Source organism: Hydractinia symbiolongicarpus, chromosome 14 (genome assembly GCF_029227915.1).
Source record: "Hydractinia symbiolongicarpus strain clone_291-10 chromosome 14, HSymV2.1, whole genome shotgun sequence".
Lineage (NCBI taxonomy): Eukaryota > Metazoa > Cnidaria > Hydrozoa > Anthoathecata > Hydractiniidae > Hydractinia > Hydractinia symbiolongicarpus.
Genome location: NC_079888.1, coordinates 14393462 through 14411138, shown reverse-complemented (window position 1 = coordinate 14411138; position 17677 = coordinate 14393462). Strand labels below are relative to the sequence as shown.

The 17677-nt window shown below is 34.2% G+C and overlaps 1 protein-coding gene and 1 long non-coding RNA gene across 7 annotated transcripts; one reads left to right on the top strand and one right to left on the bottom strand.

Moving 5' to 3' along the window:
* The first annotated feature begins 7779 nt into the window (after window positions 1–7779).
* LOC130625208 (carbonic anhydrase 6-like) lies at window positions 7780–9085 on the top strand. Its single transcript, XM_057440269.1, has 5 exons — window positions 7780–7820; window positions 7868–8147; window positions 8223–8318; window positions 8396–8462; window positions 8817–9085. The coding sequence occupies exons 1-5, from the start codon at window positions 7780–7782 to the stop codon at window positions 9056–9058; spliced, it is 726 nt and encodes a 241-aa protein (XP_057296252.1). The 3' UTR covers window positions 9059–9085.
* A 14-nt stretch (window positions 9086–9099) lies between these two features.
* LOC130625435 (uncharacterized) lies at window positions 9100–17657 on the bottom strand. Of its 6 annotated transcripts, XR_008981709.1 has the most exons (4): window positions 17068–17657; window positions 16662–16710; window positions 12561–13135; window positions 9105–12474 (listed from the first exon to the last, which is right to left on the bottom strand). It is a non-coding gene; the product is annotated as an uncharacterized LOC130625435 (long non-coding RNA). The 6 variants fall into 6 exon arrangements; XR_008981707.1 differs by lacking the exons at window positions 16662–16710; window positions 17068–17657 and having other exon boundaries at window positions 9100–10920; window positions 11699–12474; window positions 12561–16653; XR_008981711.1 differs by lacking the exons at window positions 16662–16710; window positions 17068–17657 and having other exon boundaries at window positions 9102–10920; window positions 11848–12474; window positions 12561–16653.
* Window positions 17658–17677: the final 20 nt, after the last annotated feature.

Sequence of the window (17677 nt, the reverse complement as noted above, 5' to 3'; positions counted from 1 at the left end):
GGTTGTCTATGGGGGTGTTCATATAAGTGCAGTTAGCAGAGTTGGCTCCATTTGCCGAGATGGAATCAGCTGGCTATCACTAGACGTTTCCACAGCCCGGTTTACATGTGTTTCTAATATGTTTTTTTTCTTTGAGTGTCCCCACTCTCCGGTGCAGGATTCGGAATATTGTATGTTGAAAAAAGGATCTCGTGTGGGTACAGAAATGACCTCAAAAACAAGGGTTTAATAACAGGCACAACCACTTTCTGGGCGGATAGTAAAATTACTTCATGATAGAATGAAAGCTACTCGATCTGGCGTTAGTGGTCAGTCATTATGACAAGTCCTGTTATGACAAACACGTTACCTCTATATAATTCTTTCTCGAAATGTTTGCTGACCTTGCTTAACAGATTTGGTTAACGAATGATAACATAATATAGCGGTCTTAGCGAGGTTAATAAGGAGAGAGAAAAAAAAGTGTTTCATAATTGCTGAAGGAGACTAAGTCAGTAATCGACGTGTAATTTGGATAAATCTGAAACTAGGCTGACGACTGAGCTAGCGTGTATGGAAAGCGCAAGCAGTCGATAAAATTTGCACAGACGGATAATGACTCCACTATGAAAGGGTAAAGAGTGTAGCAAAAGTGCTGAATGACCTCCTCGTCTCAATGAAGTCTGGGGACGCGGCCTCACTAAGGATGAGCCATGCAGATGTAAAAGATATACTTAAAACAGGTCTAAAGCCTGCTACATATTAAATGACAAAAACACACAGATGTACGCGGATCACGCGGTAAGTAGAAAACAGCACGAGCGCACCAATACCAGAGCTTGTGCCAGGTGAAATGTATAAACGAAGGCCGTGCGAATTGATATTAAAATAGCCAAAGATTATTTGCCAAGAAATATTAGAGCAATTCTAAGACCACAAATTTAAGTGAAGTGGGGCGCCTTAAAAGAGAGAGGAATTTTTCTTACAGAAGACGGGGTACTATCCTAGCGTAAAAGCTAATTATGTAAATACAAAGGGGGTGGTAACTAGGTGGTTAGTTTTATGGAAAATAATAATTACGAAATTATTTATGTTCATTTTAAGTCCTATAATTCTAATTCATTTGGGGTTTGAGATCAATAGTAAGGTGTGGGTCACTTTGCTGTGGGTCACCCAGTGTTATTCTTTTTGATAAACTTTATGATTTTTAACAAGAAAATGAAATAAATTTATTTTTTGTTGTTTAATGTACATAAAACATATGCTTTAATCATGCACAAAAATGGGAAATTCAACCCACTTTTCTGCGATGGAGATCCTGGTAAGGCGGGCTAAATTTTTCCCACATGACCGCATATATTGGGAAAATTTAGCCTGCCTTGCTACGGTCTCGGTTGAAATAAAGCTAGATCCCGGTTAGCCGGGCTAGCTCACTTTCCATATGTCAGGTTGTTGATTTTTATGAGAATTTGTAAGGACAGCAGAGATCACAAATAGGGATTTTAACGCTATAAACCGAGCAAGTCCGGCTAATCGGCCCATGTAAACACCCCTTATATGTTAGTTAAAGATGAAGGCGAATTCCCGTGAATTTTTCTGTGGGCTAACGACTAGTTAGACATTATGCAGAAAGATAATGGTGAATAAAAAGTTTTACAGTCAAAGAATCAGTAAATACATGTAACTGTTCCGCTGATAACCGGACATCGTTTGCTATCATAAATTTAACGTGAGGACATGATTAAGCAAGAAAGATGGATGTCGTAGTTGTAGAATGTATGAAAACAAGAAACAGTTGCTTTTGTTAACATTATTTACTTCGATATATCTTAGGTTTATTGATCAAACAATCCTTATTCATGATAACAATGCTAGAATTTAATCCAATGATATCTGCTATTGTTATGGCAATACAACAAGGGGAAAAACAACCATTAAAGTTGTGTTGCTGCCAAAAATGTTTGTGAGTAAATTATCAAGCCATTATCAAGTTTTTTTAAATCCGTACCTTCGGAAGTTTGAAAGACATTTAATTAATGGAGAACCTTTTTCTATTTATGCTAATTATGTAGAAGAATATTAAACCTAAAACATTGCCAATGTTTATGCCAGTCTCAGTACTACGTTCAATAGACATACTAGCAGGTCCTCATTTAATTAGAACAATTAAAAATATTTTCGTCAGATATGATGAAATGAGTAAATATTTTGGCATCATTTATACGTGACACACTGCATTATTTTTATCGCAACATCTTTTGATGCAATAACTAGTGGTTAACTCGCGGAAAACTCTACGGAGTTCGTCCGTCGCTACTTGCAGTGGTCATTTTGATTCACAGGTAGACAGAAGCGCGGGAAGCGTTAGAATAAGTTGTTTTAGCAACACCCAGTTTGTTTTCTCTGGGGAACACGAAAAAAGCTGAACTCTACCGTTTAATATTTCACCGTCTGGAACTCTAGAACAAGCATTTCCCTGTTCTTGCAGAACACAGCAACATGGACAAAGGTAAAAAAAATTGGAGTTCAAAAAAAGAGATAAGCTTATGCATTTTAGGAATGAAAGAAGAATAAACAATATTATTTATTGATAAAGTGTTAAAGGTCGAATTTGAACTTTAATTGTCTATTGTCATGTGCTACCTCCGAAATGTTAACTAAATCTTCGGACAGAGTGGGATTCGAACACACGCACTCAAAATATCACGTTTCAAGTTACAACATTTTTAGAGCGGAAGCCTTGGACCGCTCCGCCATTTTTATGTTTTCTTCTATAAAAAGTTGGAAAAGGTATCAATATTGCGGAGTTTATTTCGGCTTGAATAATTATACTTACTTTTATATTATGATTTTCAGAAACAAAATGGACTGGATGAAGATGAGGATATCATGCTGCCGTTGTGAAATAACTGCTTTTGGTAAATAAACAACTTACTTGTCTAAAACAAGAGAAGTAAGCAATAACACTGTAATATTTATAAACGAGAAACTCGTTTGATGAGCAAAAAAGAAGAACGCTTATGAAAGCAGCAAATGACTAAGTGTTTCCAAAAATCATTCGAACAAAATTTACTTTGAATGTTTTAGATGTTTTAGCAGCATGTACAAGATCAAGCTAAAAAAGTAACACGTCAGGCTGGAAATCCATTCGAACTATTATAATTCCAAGGCGTATTTTTCAAATAATAAATCAACAGGGGTATGCGCAGTTGCTATAATAGCCAATTGTATCATTCTGCAGCGAGCGATCGATGGTAAATATAAATAAAAACAGATCCCACTTGTGCGATCGTAAAAATGCTCTTATATAAATGTAGCTAATCACAATTCTGAAAAATGTAAGAAATTTTACCAATGCAGGAGCAGGGCACAAAGGGAATGTTGGGATTTTTTAAAAAAAAGCTTTTTAAAGTCAGTTAAGGATTCCTAAGGAACAGTACAAAAATGTGATAAAAGAATATGTATTTCCATTGCATTTCACAACACAAAGAAGAAGCAAAACAAATCAATTGAACCTACATGCTTTACTACACTTTCGTAATCCTTTAGTCGCGTTTTGTAGTCCTTTTTGCCCCAATTTGTAATATGTTCCGGTTTATAATCCCTGCCCTGATTTGTAATTTTTTATGCCCTGATTTGTAACATTTTATTTTAATTTTTTAATAATCATTTGTGAAGTACTTGGTATTATTTGTTAGCTCTTTTATTTGAATAACTTTGAGGGTCGGTCAATAAACTACGGATAATTATGATAGGGTTAGGGTTAGGGTTAGGGTTAGGGTTAGGGTTAGGATTGGGGTTAAACAAAGTGCGTTAGAGTTTTCCGTGCCAGCTCCTCAAAAAAGGACCACGCCTGCAATTTTGTTACGATATTCACCAATCAGCTTTTTGAGGACTGAAATATAAATTTAAAATAAAATTTTTTCTTTGACAGCAAAAACATAAAACAAAGTGTGAGAATTAAAACAAATCAAGACAGTGGACATCGATATGGAGAAAGAATTGAAATTCGAAACAAAAAAAATCAAATTAAGAACACAAATTACTGCAGTTTGGTTATATAATTATTTATTACATGTATGTTTGTTACCAAGTGGTTACTAAGGTGTTGCTAGGAGATGTATGGATCCTGCGATAAAATACAGGCTAAATTTGACGAAATTATCGATATAGAGAAATGACGTCATTATATTGTTTTATTGGAACATCTTTATCATATTCTAAACATGAACCAAGCTTAATGACATGAGCATTGTTATTTCTGGTAAAATGGATCTTCTTACCTTTTAACTTTCGTACGATAATATGAAATCATTGTTTAGTTTACCAACAATTAAAGGCATATCGTCAGTAATGCCTGAAAAATCAAAGTTTATTTCATAATTAAGAAAATGGCCTATTTAAGGCATGTGTGACGTCATTTTTGATCCTCAAGACGTTATCAAATATATTTTTACCTGGAATTTTGTTATTAGGGCTTTCAACAAGTATATCAAGTTGTGTTGCCTAAGCATAAGAAGTTCCGGACATATGACCCGGAGCACTTGATTGCCCCCCTCCGGTGCCACAGAGACAAAAAATGGCCGGTGTTAATAACATTAAAACTGTGGTAGGGATTACAAATTGGGAGAGAACACGTGCAGTTGTTTATACGTAATAGTTGTGACATTTTTAATACGAAAGCCTATTATTTTTGGAATTCTTATATTTTCGGTCATTATTTCTTCTGCTTTTAGTTAAAAAAAAACAGAAATAATAGAAACAAGATTATGTGCGACAAATAGTTTACATGGTGGTACAGAAGTGTGGCGGATAATAAAAAGTCCACATCAATTTAAAAATTGCCGTAGAAAATTTAAAAACGCTGCACCAAATTAAAAAAGACTTTTGGCATGTATTGGCGCATAATATGCAACTCTGAATACCTACAAGTACACAGACTCTATATCTATAAAAATTTTCTTTTTCTCGATTTTAATTTCATCATATCATAGTTTTACCATTAATTTTTTTAAGAAATGACCCTATTTCTATTTTTTAACATGTGCACAAATTTTGTAACTATATTATTTTCTCCCATAATACATGCCAATGATACTAATATATCAAAAACTCTTGTTACCCCCTTGTCAATCGTCCACCGATGTTGATGAAATTGACAGCAGCATGTGGGACACCAATGAGACCGAGATTTTTTTAGAGCATTGTCTGAGTCAGGTAATGTAATATCTTGCGTTTGACCACCCAGTAAACACAAACACGTCTTAAAGACGGCTTTTCTCGTCTCTAACTCGTCCGGACGTCTTTTGACTAAAAAAACGCTTCAAAGACGTCTTTATTTGGTCTCTGTAAGACCAGTAAAATCTCGTTCGAAAGAAACGTCTCAAAGACGTCTTTTTTTCGTCACTGTAAGACCAATAAAATCTTGTTTAAAATGTTCGTCTCAAAGACGTCTTTATTTGGTCTCTGTAAGACCAGTAAAATCTCGTTCAAAAGACACGTCTCAGAGACGTCTTTATTTGGCCACTGTGAAACTTATAAGATCTCGTTCGAAATGTTTGTCTCAAAGACGTCTTTATTTGGTCTCTGTAAGACCAGTAAAATCTCGTTCAAAAGACACGTCTCAGAGACGTCTTTATTTGGTCACTGTGAGACTAACAAGATCTCGTTCGAAATGTTTGTCTCAAAGACGTCTTTATTTGGTCTCTGTAAGACAAGTAAAATCTCGTTCGAAATGAATCATCTTTCTTTTCGTTTTAAAGATAATGTGACAACAAACAAATAACTACGTTAATTGTTTGCCGATCCGAAATAATTGGCGTAGAAACAAAACGTTTTTGATATTTCAGAATTTCTTATACCGAGGTAGCCAAAAATTCGAATTAAATTTGTCCAAAAAAGGATACATTTTACAATGAAAACAGCGTTCGAACGACCGCATAGAATAAACTTGTAAAGAACATCGTTCTATTTCAACAAATGTTGCATTTGACGTTTACTTTTGAACAAAAAAGAATAATGTGCTCCATAAAACAACAAGTAAATAGTAAAGCAAAAAAGGCTGTATTTACCCGAGACATGAATGGACAATAAAGAAAATATTTTGGTGATTAAAAGTAAGTATCTTAGATTTTTTTTTGTACTTTCTCGGCCAGGAACATTCCTGATTTTTGGTCTTTCAAGGGGAGCTTTCATTAATACTTGGGAAAATAATACTTTCAATGCTTAGTTTTGGATTCACTATCCCTTCTCCTTTAAGTGCACGTTACAAATGCTCTAAAGCTTTAGACCTATAAAGTTTGTTCTTTAAAAAAAAAGGACGTTCTTTATATATTGGTCTAATGACTGAAATGCATTTTATTAAAGGGTTGTTTGGATATAACTTCAAAGAATAAACACATAATCCAACGTGCACAATATGACAGACATATTTTACAAGAAGGGCTCAGACCACAGTGTTACTGATTGGCGAAGTAAAATGACGCTGTTGTTCAAGACACCTTCAAAGATACCAACTGTTATTTTTTATGGTCAACAATTTTAATTTTTTAGTATTAGCTACGCTGTGTATTTTATATAATGCACGCTTTTTTTATAAGCAAAACAGCAGTTTAGCTTAATGCAGCTTAGGTCTTTCTGTTTTAAATGCTTGATTTTTGCTTATCTGTTGCTCATTGAACATTCATCTTTTAGAACAAGAAAAGTTTCCGAAATTATATAATGAATTTGTTTTCGTTGTTGTTGCTTATATAAAAGCTTGTATGTGATATTATTTTATTCTTATTAAACTGTTTATTTATAAAAAATGATAGAAATATCAAGTTTCTATTAAATATTTCATCATTGTTTTGGTTTGTCACACCTCCAACAGAATTAAAATTACTAAAATCCTAATACGCATAGGCTAAAATTATTTGAAGCAGGCCTGCCTTGGCAGTATAACGTTTAAAAGAGACTAAATAAGGACGTCTTTAAGACGTTCTGGTACCTACGGGAACGTCTCTTAAATCTCTTTAAAACGAAAAAAGGATAACTTCTTTTAGTGATGCGGTAGGAAAAAAGCAATGAGAGCTACAAGAACAGACAAATCAATTATTAAAAAGAGACATTAATTTAATGTCAAATCAATTATAACTAACACCAAGGGCCTGTTTTAATAACATGCAGTTAGCATCGAAAATATTGTCCAGCAGCAATGTAACGCTTTCTGGCTAAAGCTGGTTCTTAAATTCTTCTTTTTTTGAAGATGGTTTAACGCATAATGGTTACTAGTATAAGGCTATTAAATAATATCACAAAGTAGATTTCAAGCTTAAACATGCTTTTAGTCATTAGATAGCTAGCGGATTTTCCAAAAGCCACAAGGTAGCGTTGTTAAGATGTTCTTATATCATATAATTTAAATCGGCTTAAGATTGTGTAATTTTTATCAAAGCATGAAGTATGTGTTCCCACTTTTTCTTACAAAAGCTATTGCGCCTGTCCAGCAGATTTGCTACTTAATGGTTATTTTCCTCTAGCAATTTCAGCGTATGATACACAGAAAAAGGCGCAATGTATCAAATCCTCACCATCCTTATGTTTGCATATCTTGCATATGTAGAGTGTAAGTTTTCATCCCTTTTTATCTACCATTATTTATTCTTATATTTAATATTGTAAGTATTAATGTTTGTATAGTCGCCACAAATGTGTGAGTTCTTTTCTAATGTTATAGGCGATGAAGTTTGCACTGCTGACTGGAATTACAAAGGGGGGAAACTCAATGGTAAGATTATCGCAATATCCGGCAGATCATTAATGTTTTTTATAATTATTTTACAACTTCCTCAATATTATACGTAGGACCAAAAGACTGGTCCAAAACTAATCCCCAATGTGCTGGCAGTCTTCAGTCGCCGATAAACATTGACCTTTCACGAACAATTCGACCAAGTAGAAAGAACATAATTTCATTTCACAATTACAACAAGCCACCAAAAACTGGGGAAACCTATACATTTAGTAACGATGGACACACGCTTGTTATTGATATTCCAGAAAGCACTCTCTATTATTTAAAGAAAGGTGGAAATAAATTCGTGCCAATCCAAGCGCATATCCACTTTGGCTCACCTATAAAAAAAGGATCCGAGCATTCGTTAAATAGAAAGTTTTTTCAAGGCGAGGTACGTTAATTTTAAACAGACCAACCAACACGTGTGTTTAAGCGATGTAGCTACAATGTTACTTTTTTTCTTTAGATGCACCTTGTTCATCGAAATGCAAAGTACAAGCTGGCAGAAGTGTCTCAACACAGTGATGGGCTGCTTGTCATAGGAGTGTTTGTGAAACTAACAGTAAGGCGTAACAGTAAGACAATTACGAGAAAAATATTTGTTCAAACATGATAGAATATTTCATTAATTTATTTCAGGTACGGAGAAGGTCGAGTTCAATCTTTTCGCAGTTAGGTGGTCATGCGGGTGAACTTAATCAACAAGGTACTGGCATTCTTAAATTAATTTGACTTCCACCCTATTTGCCATGGACTTTATTGGACCTTGAAGGAGCAGATGGACGGTGCATAAAGTGACCGTTGTCCAAAAGTCCTGAGAGATAACTAGGTACAGTTAAAGTAGACAAAAAAAAAATAATTTAACATAATTCTTTTATTGCTGACGTGAGCATTGTTTGGGGAACCTCACTAGAAATTTTAAAATCGGGAAAACTACCATTACCTGTCACAATAGCGTTTGAGAAAGCTCTGGACAATAATATGCCATTTTCGGGCCTCCTTTCCCATACCGAATTGGAAAAACAAAGAGCAATTTAGAATACATAACTTTTGCTCATAGGGAACAGTGTAGAGGTCCCGGCATTTCCTTTGGCCAATTTTTTACCATGCCGTGCTAACTTGAAACGTACACCATATGTCAACTACCGTGGCTCGTTGACCACACCACCATGCACTGAGAATGTTGATTGGGTTGTACTCACCAGTCGTGTGCATACAATTAACCTCCGAGATGTAAGCAACTTTGTTCATGTTTTTTTTGCAAGTGTAAACTCTCAACCTTTTAAAACTGTACAAAATTAAGCAACAAGATAACATTTTGATCGCTTTCTTTATTTTTAGCTACGAGCAATTAATAAAGTTCTGGATTGTGAAAATTTACCAATGTACGGAAATTATCGGCCAGTACAAGCAACAAATGGACGGAAGTTGTACGGAGTCAACATGAGACCAAAGCATAAAACAAGAAAAATTTGGTACTAGTAATTACGTATGGTCTCTTCTAGTGTTGTTACAATTCTTAAAAAGAGAATAAATCTTTGTAACGTGAGGTTCTTTGAATTGTTTTCTGTGTATGAATCTAAAGTATTTTTTAAATTTATACCATTGTTATGATCTGACTAATAACATTATAACTTCCGTTGTGCGAATAATTGAAACTTACGTCGTTGTCCTTGTGGAACGTAAACATCCGGATTTCTCGATTTTTTTAGATCCCCCCCCCAAAAAAAAAAAATTGACACACTTATAATACGTCACAAAAGGAACAAAATGGCAGGAATAAATTCTTGCTTACATCAGCACTTTGTCGATGACGTCATCAAAAGCTTAAAATATTTTTAAAATACCTCTATATGCTTAAAATTCAATTACTTTAGTTCTAGAGCGAATTCTTACATTCTGTGTAAATTTTCTGAAAGCCAAATAAAATTTCCAGTATATTCCAGTTTTTACATAGTTCGCATGAAAAGTTGCAAAACATTGCCCGAAAATCCGTCAATAGAGAATCCCCCAAACCAAATAGGGTTAACATAAGTTGATTTCAAAGGGTTTAGGACAAATTTTAAGTTTATATTGACCTCAAAGCTAAAGTGGTGAAAAAAGCTAACATTTACTGGTACTATTTTGATTTTCTACACCATAGCAGCAACTGTTTCAAATTTGATTCTAGTTTAGAAAAACGGGTTTGCAGGAGTTTATAGCATCTTCCAATTTTCGAAGTTTTTTTAATTTCCTATTGCTTATTTCACTCTAGTGAACACCAGCCTGGACACTCACTTAGTTAGTTAATCTTTTGAATACTTTTCGCGCTAGTGCCGATAAGTCGCACATGTAAGAGCGACTTCGAGCGACTTTTTAATTAAATTCGCGATTCTCTTTCAAATATTATTCCCCAAACGCAAAACAGGTGACCAACTGGTAAAGAAATATTGGAAGAAAACATGGTTGTGTAACTTCATTAAATATATACCTATCGACTGTCTTGAGTAAAGCGTTTTAAAGAACTGTACCCCAAACAAACTTTTAACAACTTTGTTTAATTAGTAGTATGTCTGCCATTATGTCTTTGTCGAAATTATGCACAGTGCTTTTGAAATACAAAGTTCTATGTACTCCTGTCACTAGGAAAGCCACGTTTGGCCCATACAGTTTATGTTGATGTAATAAAGTAATGTTGTCATATATTCTATGTTACCCACGGAATTCTTAAATATGAAATAGGTGATGTACTACAGCCAAATAACATTTTTATTTTTTAGAAGAAACGCGTTTTTTTTTTGTGAACACTGGAATGGCTTCGAATTAATAAAACTCGTCTGTAAACACTCTTATTATTTACAGCGTTTCAGGCGGGAAGGCAACTCGTTTATTTACAAAAAATATAATTCTTTGTTAATATAAAACAATACAAAAGCCTGGCAAATTGGTTATTGCGATGGTGAGTTCTTTCCCTGCCTGCAAAATTGATATTTGCTAATTAGCCAGTGATATAATACTTTCTGCAGCTGTTTCTTGTCTTTCACCGACGAAAAATATACTATGGAACTAGACAAATGGCTGCAAAGGAAATGGATGTCGAAGACATAACAATTTCATTACTTTTCTGTTACGTGATAATTACTGGCTTTTCCTTCGGATCTTGCTGGGAACATGGTGATATTTACCTGTTAAACAAAAAAATATTTTTTGTTTAAGCTATATTTTTCACATGATGCGCCACATGTTGCGCTACTCTAAACAGGCAAGAAAGATGTGGATCCGATCTGGTTGATTTAAAATGATAGCTAACAGCAACTAGGTATGATTCTAGAAAGTTTCAAACTGAATTTCATTTCATGGCTACTCTGACTTTTCTAAATGTGAGCAACGCCATATTTTCGAAAAGTCGTAATATGCTTAAAACATTGAAATTGAATAATTTGGTAGAGGGCGAATATGAGGAGCTATGGTGGCTATTTAAATTGGCAACGAATTAAATAAACGTTTTATAAAAAACTGAGATGTTTGTTTCTTTTACACATCGGATAACAGGCTGTAAGCCAGATTTTTTGTATTTTATCGTCAATAAGAAAAAACTCTTGCAAAGGCGCGTAATCACCTTGTAGGCAACTTTTTAGAGGTGCCTATTTTATTATAAAAAGTGAAAGATTATCCTGAAAATTTTATTGAAAACTAAAAACCAGAACATGTCCAAATGTTTTATAGAAATAACAAACTCCCAATTTCTCTTCGCCTACAGAACCGACATTGCATTTCATTATGCGATAATAACCGCACGACAAAATCAATCACACGGTTGCTGGATTCAAAAAATAAAAAAATAATGAATGAGGGAGAGTATCCGTAGCTGTGTTTCCATCGTAATGCTTTTATAAATGCATCCACAAAGTTCAAAACATGATAAATCAGATAAATCAATCAAAGTTTCTGTGTTATTCTTACTGAAATCAGACTTCTTTTCAACATTGACCACTTCTTGTTGATGTTTCTGAAGACAACTTCGCTTCGCTAGCTGTCTTACTTTTTGATTTTGTTCAAACAGTTAGTCGTTTCCTTATGGAGACAGTATCAGATCTAGACAATCAGAATACCTAAATTTTCAGAATTTCTTCTTTCATCCTCTAAATTTAATTATCTCCATAGTGCTTCAACTATCTTCAACTATTACAATGAGCATTCTCCCCCGTTAGGTTTTTGGCTTATAATATGCAGTAATTCCGGCCATGCTAATAAATAAAGAAATAAGCATTAATTATCATAATTAATAACCACAAGGCAATGCTGTAATTTCTTCTTTCTGTTTTCTTCTGTCTGGTCTCCAAAAACAATGACGAATAGAATAGAAGAAAATTGTATCTAAGTGGAGAAACTGATACGGATTTTTTTACGCGCGGCCACTTTTTTAAACAAAATTAAAATTTCTTTCCACTTTTTGATGCCATATTTTGCAAAGGAACAACAAGCCAAAAAAACAGCACGGTGAACGATGCCTAGCTCATTTAAAGTTAAGGCCGTTTGTTTACCTATGGTTTCACACGAACATTTTGCGACGAACCGCTTATTAGACAACCGCTTAATAGAATAAGAGATTAACAAGATCGTTAAATATGGCGGCTGGAAAAAAAAACAATAAATTCAAGATATTAAAGTACCATTATTTCCATTTCTAGTTGGTTTTATATCCTCAAATTTTTAGGAAAGCCATAACTCCGTCTGAACTTTAAAATAAATAAATAAAATGTATATGTTAATTATTTTCGATAAGTGTGAATACGCGCCTTTAAGTCTAGGTTCATTTTCTTACCTAATGGATTGTATGCTAAAAATGAACAGTAAATACCCTAACCGCTTAATAGTACACCAAGTGGAGATGAGCCGTAGGACTTTGCATTCACCTAAAAGAAAAAAAAAGATGCATGTCTAACAAAAAATTTAGGTTACAGTACATCAGAATTAGAAACAATTTACTGCATAGCATGATAAATTTAATGTCACACCACCCTAACAGAAAGCATTTAACCACAGAGAGTGTGAACTGCATGATGTTTAAAATAAATGAACAGACAATTTAACGACCTATTATCATCTCAACGGCTGTACCTATGTTACAATCAAAAAGTTGTTAACCAAGTGTAGGTTTGTGACATACATAGTTTCATTAATCAACAACCCATTCGATGACACATCACCTATACATGTGCTATCAGAGTCGAAGGCATATGACATGCAGTGTTATGAATAAAATTTAAAAAGAGGCCTTTATTTTACTGTTAGTGACATCTACAACATTTCTATAACTGCATCAGCCAATGCTGTTAGTTCTTCTGTCAGTTGAGGTGAATAATATTTCATCATGAATTAGTTCGCCTAACTTTCCTCCTATAATCGAAAACAAAATAAAGAGGAATTTCTCGATACACATACTGGTAAACGTCAGGGCTTAGTTGATTTAAGACCAACAAAGCTGTTAACTTGGCGGTTACATTTACAGCTTCCTTAGTCGGTCCTTTTCAAAAAAGAGGGTTATTTTGCAATTTGACAGCATCAAATTGCGTCTGCATACTAAATTTTAAAAAAAAAACAGTCCTGCTTCGGGCACACATACAGAGTATCTAAAAATGTGTGCTTTTCTGATCAATACGTTTTATTGTCCTAAATGTGTCACAATCACGAACTTTATAAATATATTTGCTGAGGTATTTAACAAACATAAGAGGCATGAAGATTCCATGTTTAAATGTGCATTGTATTCCTTGGAGAGCCATGGATTGTAGGGCACAAACCAGCGATGTTCATACAACAGATATCCATCAACTTCAGCTATTGTATTATACGAAAACGTTTCGTGAAGCTCTAGATGCAGAGACCATCTTCCATTCACCTGGAACACATGGACCATGAGTCACTATCAAACGATCTTAAAGAGCTGGTTTTGGTCCCGTTGATTGTGAGTGTTCACAGAAATCACACTTTCTATGTCATCTGTGATGCTTATCGTTAGCATCTAGATGAAATAACAAATAACAGTGAGGCAAACCCTTCTGTTCAAATTCTGTAACATACACATTGTGTCAAATTCATAGCTGAAACTTCCTTCCTGTAACATCTTTGAGGAGCCCATTTAATTTGAACTGAGAAACTCGAGACACTATATCGATCGTGTGCATGTTGGCCCGCAAACAAATTTTCTACAATTTTGCGCAAATTTGGATTTCATGTAAAAGTAAAAAAGAAATCGCGTTTCCCAAACTTTTCAATGACCACCATAGAATCTTTATAATTTGTACCATGACACGTGGGCTTCCTTGAAAACTTAAAGACTCTTGCTCTTTAGCTTGCGCATTAAGTTAACTAGTCCTTGTAACTACAAAGGTGAAGAATAGTTTGATTTTCTTGAGTATATTTTAATTCTTAGCTTCCACTTTAACATATGCAACACAATACTGCTGAAACAATTTCTTACTGCTTCTTTCTAATGAATTGACTAATATTATTCCGCGTAGCTACGCTATAAGTATGACACTGCAATATTGTGATATCATTACGAGTACAACTAATCCTTACACCATCAAAAGAAACACCGTTTTCTAGTATATTTTGCAAAATACTCTCTTTTTTTTTTTTTTTGTTAACCTATGAATCTAAAACAGGAACACATCAATTTAATTTTTTAAAATGAACTTTTGTGAAAGTTCCAAAATTATTTGACAGTTTAGATAAAAACAAATCCTACAGTCTGTCATTTGAAAACTTAATTGTTAGCAAAAAATAAACTGTGTAAAACGGTACTATTATCAAATTTCAAACAGAGTATATAATTTCACTTTTTAACCACAAGCCAATTTGCAGCTTAGTAAAAATCAGAGTGGTGAAAACACAAGAATATAACAATATTGGCTAAGATAAAATGGCACTAATACTACATTGAATAGATACTTTATTAGAACAGAGCGAGTACTGCTAGCTAGCTTTGGGCTAGGCTGCTATACATAATGTAGCTAGCTTGCTCCTACGTTTTTAGCTAAAATTATGTTTTTCTTTAAGATTTACTAGTCAATTACCCCCGAAAAGATCCAGGCAGAAGAACAATGGAAAAAATATGAGTTGTTTTAGAATTTTTGATAATATGCACAGTGCATAAACAAGGAAAGCTGTTGCCTCTAATGTGTAGAACATGAAATTCTGATGTAGAAACTACATAGGTCATGTCTTTTTGACGAATGGTCAATCAGAGTACAATTTATTTTTATATTTGTGTACTCGTTGCCGCTGTTGTATAGAGCGTGAAACTTTGATCAAGAAAATGTACAGAAACAAATACTTTTTCTTTTAACGAACGGTTACAGAGATATTGGGGTTTAAAATTTTTGATGACGTCATTAATCCGTCTGGATGGATTGACCCAGCTTTAAAAAATTAGTCCTATTTTCATTCCAGGTCGTTCCCGCAGGAGATAACGTCAGTTATTTTCACTCGTTTCAAAGTTATTCGGCCTCAAAAGTGCACTGCAATGGCCTTAACTTTCATAATATCGTTAAATTTTCAGTTCAGTATTTTCAGCCACAGACAACTTTTGGTATTAATATAATACATGGCTAAAAAACGTGATATAATCTTAATCTTAACATATGATAACATTAAAAACGAAAATAAATAAAAAGGTGTAATGATCAAAAAGAGTATAAATAAAATCATTAAACTAAGTACCGCTACACTCATTTTGACCTAAGGTTAGAACATTATGTTGAACTTTTGTAAGGACTAAACGACGGCAGGGGCGGATCCAGACTTTTTTAAGACTTAGTCAAAATATTGCTGCGCATCAGCAATATTTTGAATTAGTCTTGAACTTAGCAGCTGCGGGTCCTGGGGGTTGCTGTAAGCGGGTACAAAAATCGCCGAAAATTGTCTTCCGATTTATCTAGTTATTAATAAAATTGACAAAAGAAACGCTAAGCTATAAGAAAATCTCTTAAGAACATTTTTTTATAAGAATCAACTCTCGGTCTTACACGTCTTATTTTAGATAGATAAAAGCACTAAAATTAACAGGGATTAACTACAATAAAGTGAGACAACTGTGAATATATTTCAATATTTATAAACTCTTGCTGTTTCTGCCAATATCGGGCTTTATCAGCATGACTAGGTGAATCAAATGATCACACCGGCCATGGACAGCAAAATAAAACACAATCATAACAAAAACAATAAGAATATGGAAAGATCAGAATAATGAAGATGAAATGTACATACATGTGACATGATACACACCTCAACCCATGTATTTGTTCAGATATAGCTATTTGTTTATTCAAAGGGCTTAACTCAAGTTTCGTTTGAACTTTAAAAAAAGAATTACAAAGGGCCGTTTTCAGCTTTTTGCATGCTGAAGTAGGAAAATGCAACTTTCACTTAAAAAGTTGCAACCTGGAAGAAGGGGAACGTAATGATTTGGCTTTAAGTCTACACCAGACTTGACGATACCTTCATAACAAAATAAAGTTTTTAACTGATTTTCATCAGGTAAAATAGATGGGCGTGGCAATATACACTGTGTAAAGAGAGTTCGAAACTGTAACAAGCGAACCGTGGGTAAAACGTATTAATTTTTCTCCTTATTACTGTTGACAAGGCAAGTATTGATAGAAAAGGAGACCATGTCTTGGGAGTGCAGTTGTTGATTGCTTCTGCTTTAACTGCCTTCTCAGGAGAAAGAGTCATATCAAACACAATATAGGAAAGGGAAAATATGAATAAACTTTTTTTTAGATATAAAAATATTTGCCTTTTGGTTTTTAAAAGCAAATTGAAAACAAGGATGATTGGAATAAAAGGAAGGATACAAGAAAAGTTCTGTGGATGTCATGATTATCAAAACATCAACAAGAGAATTATCACCTACCAATACCAACGATGCTGAGCTGTATAGACAGTTTCCTGATGGATTGGATCTAAAATAATATATTTTGCCATGACCTTTCACTCAACAAACTTTGTTTCCTAATAGCCATTCGAAGAGTTTTTTTCATCACCAGCCTTAGCTACTTATCCAGTTCTTGCTTCTAATAACAACACAAATATTAATTGAAAAAGAACTCCTCCACAATGCTGAAAATTCTGTTCAAAGCTCATGTTACAAAAACAATTAGCCAGCTAGCTAGCTATAGCTAGCTAATTAAATATTTTTGTATTTGTTTTTAATAGTCTGTTGTAAAAAGCTCTCCCTCAACTAGCTTTTCGTAGCGAATATACTGAAAACCTTTAAATAAATGCAAGGTGTGTTGGAGAGTAAAAAACATACTTCTCACCTTAAATCAATAATTCCTTCATCTTCACACCTCGCCTAAGATGGAATGTATATATCTACACCTGAATTCCGATGAAAACTTTTACCAACCAAGGGATAAATATCCCCAGATAACAAAAATGTCCGAGAATAAACACTTTCTGAAAGTTATTTTGCATTTTACGAACAGATTCAACATTATCACACTTTAAATCAGTAAGCACCCGCGTCAACATGTCTGCAGCAGCCATGATAGTACTGAAGGAATCCAAGCCAAAAGGCGTGAGTTATCTGACTAAGCCTGGATCCGCGCCTTGACGGTAATGCCGTATTAAATTATTACAGTTTCTTGGTAATTAAATCATCGCTTTTCAAACGCGCTGCCGCTACTCCGGTATCATTTTGACGCACGAACAGATACCGAGTGGTTATTATTATGAGACTAGTCGGTGGCTTGTGGATAATCCACTGGTTCGTCCGTCCGTTTTATATCGCATGTCGTGTATGTTCGCTTCTTGCGGCTGTTATTAAATAGATTATATTGTTTGTTATATTAAAAAATTATTTGTCTTTTTATTCCAACAAGTCTTCCACTACATCTCTTTTATATAAACATTAGAACTTACATGCTG

Coding starts and splice junctions, on each gene's coding strand:
- LOC130625208 (XM_057440269.1), top strand. CDS start 7,780: ATGTTTTTTATAATTATTTTACAACTTCCTCAATATTATAC. Junction 7,821..7,867: donor CAACTTCCTCAATATTATAC/GTAGGACCAAAA, acceptor ATGTGCTGGCAG/TCTTCAGTCGCCGATAAACA. Junction 8,463..8,816: donor GGGTGAACTTAATCAACAAG/GTACTGGCATTC, acceptor TTTTGCTCATAG/GGAACAGTGTAGAGGTCCCG.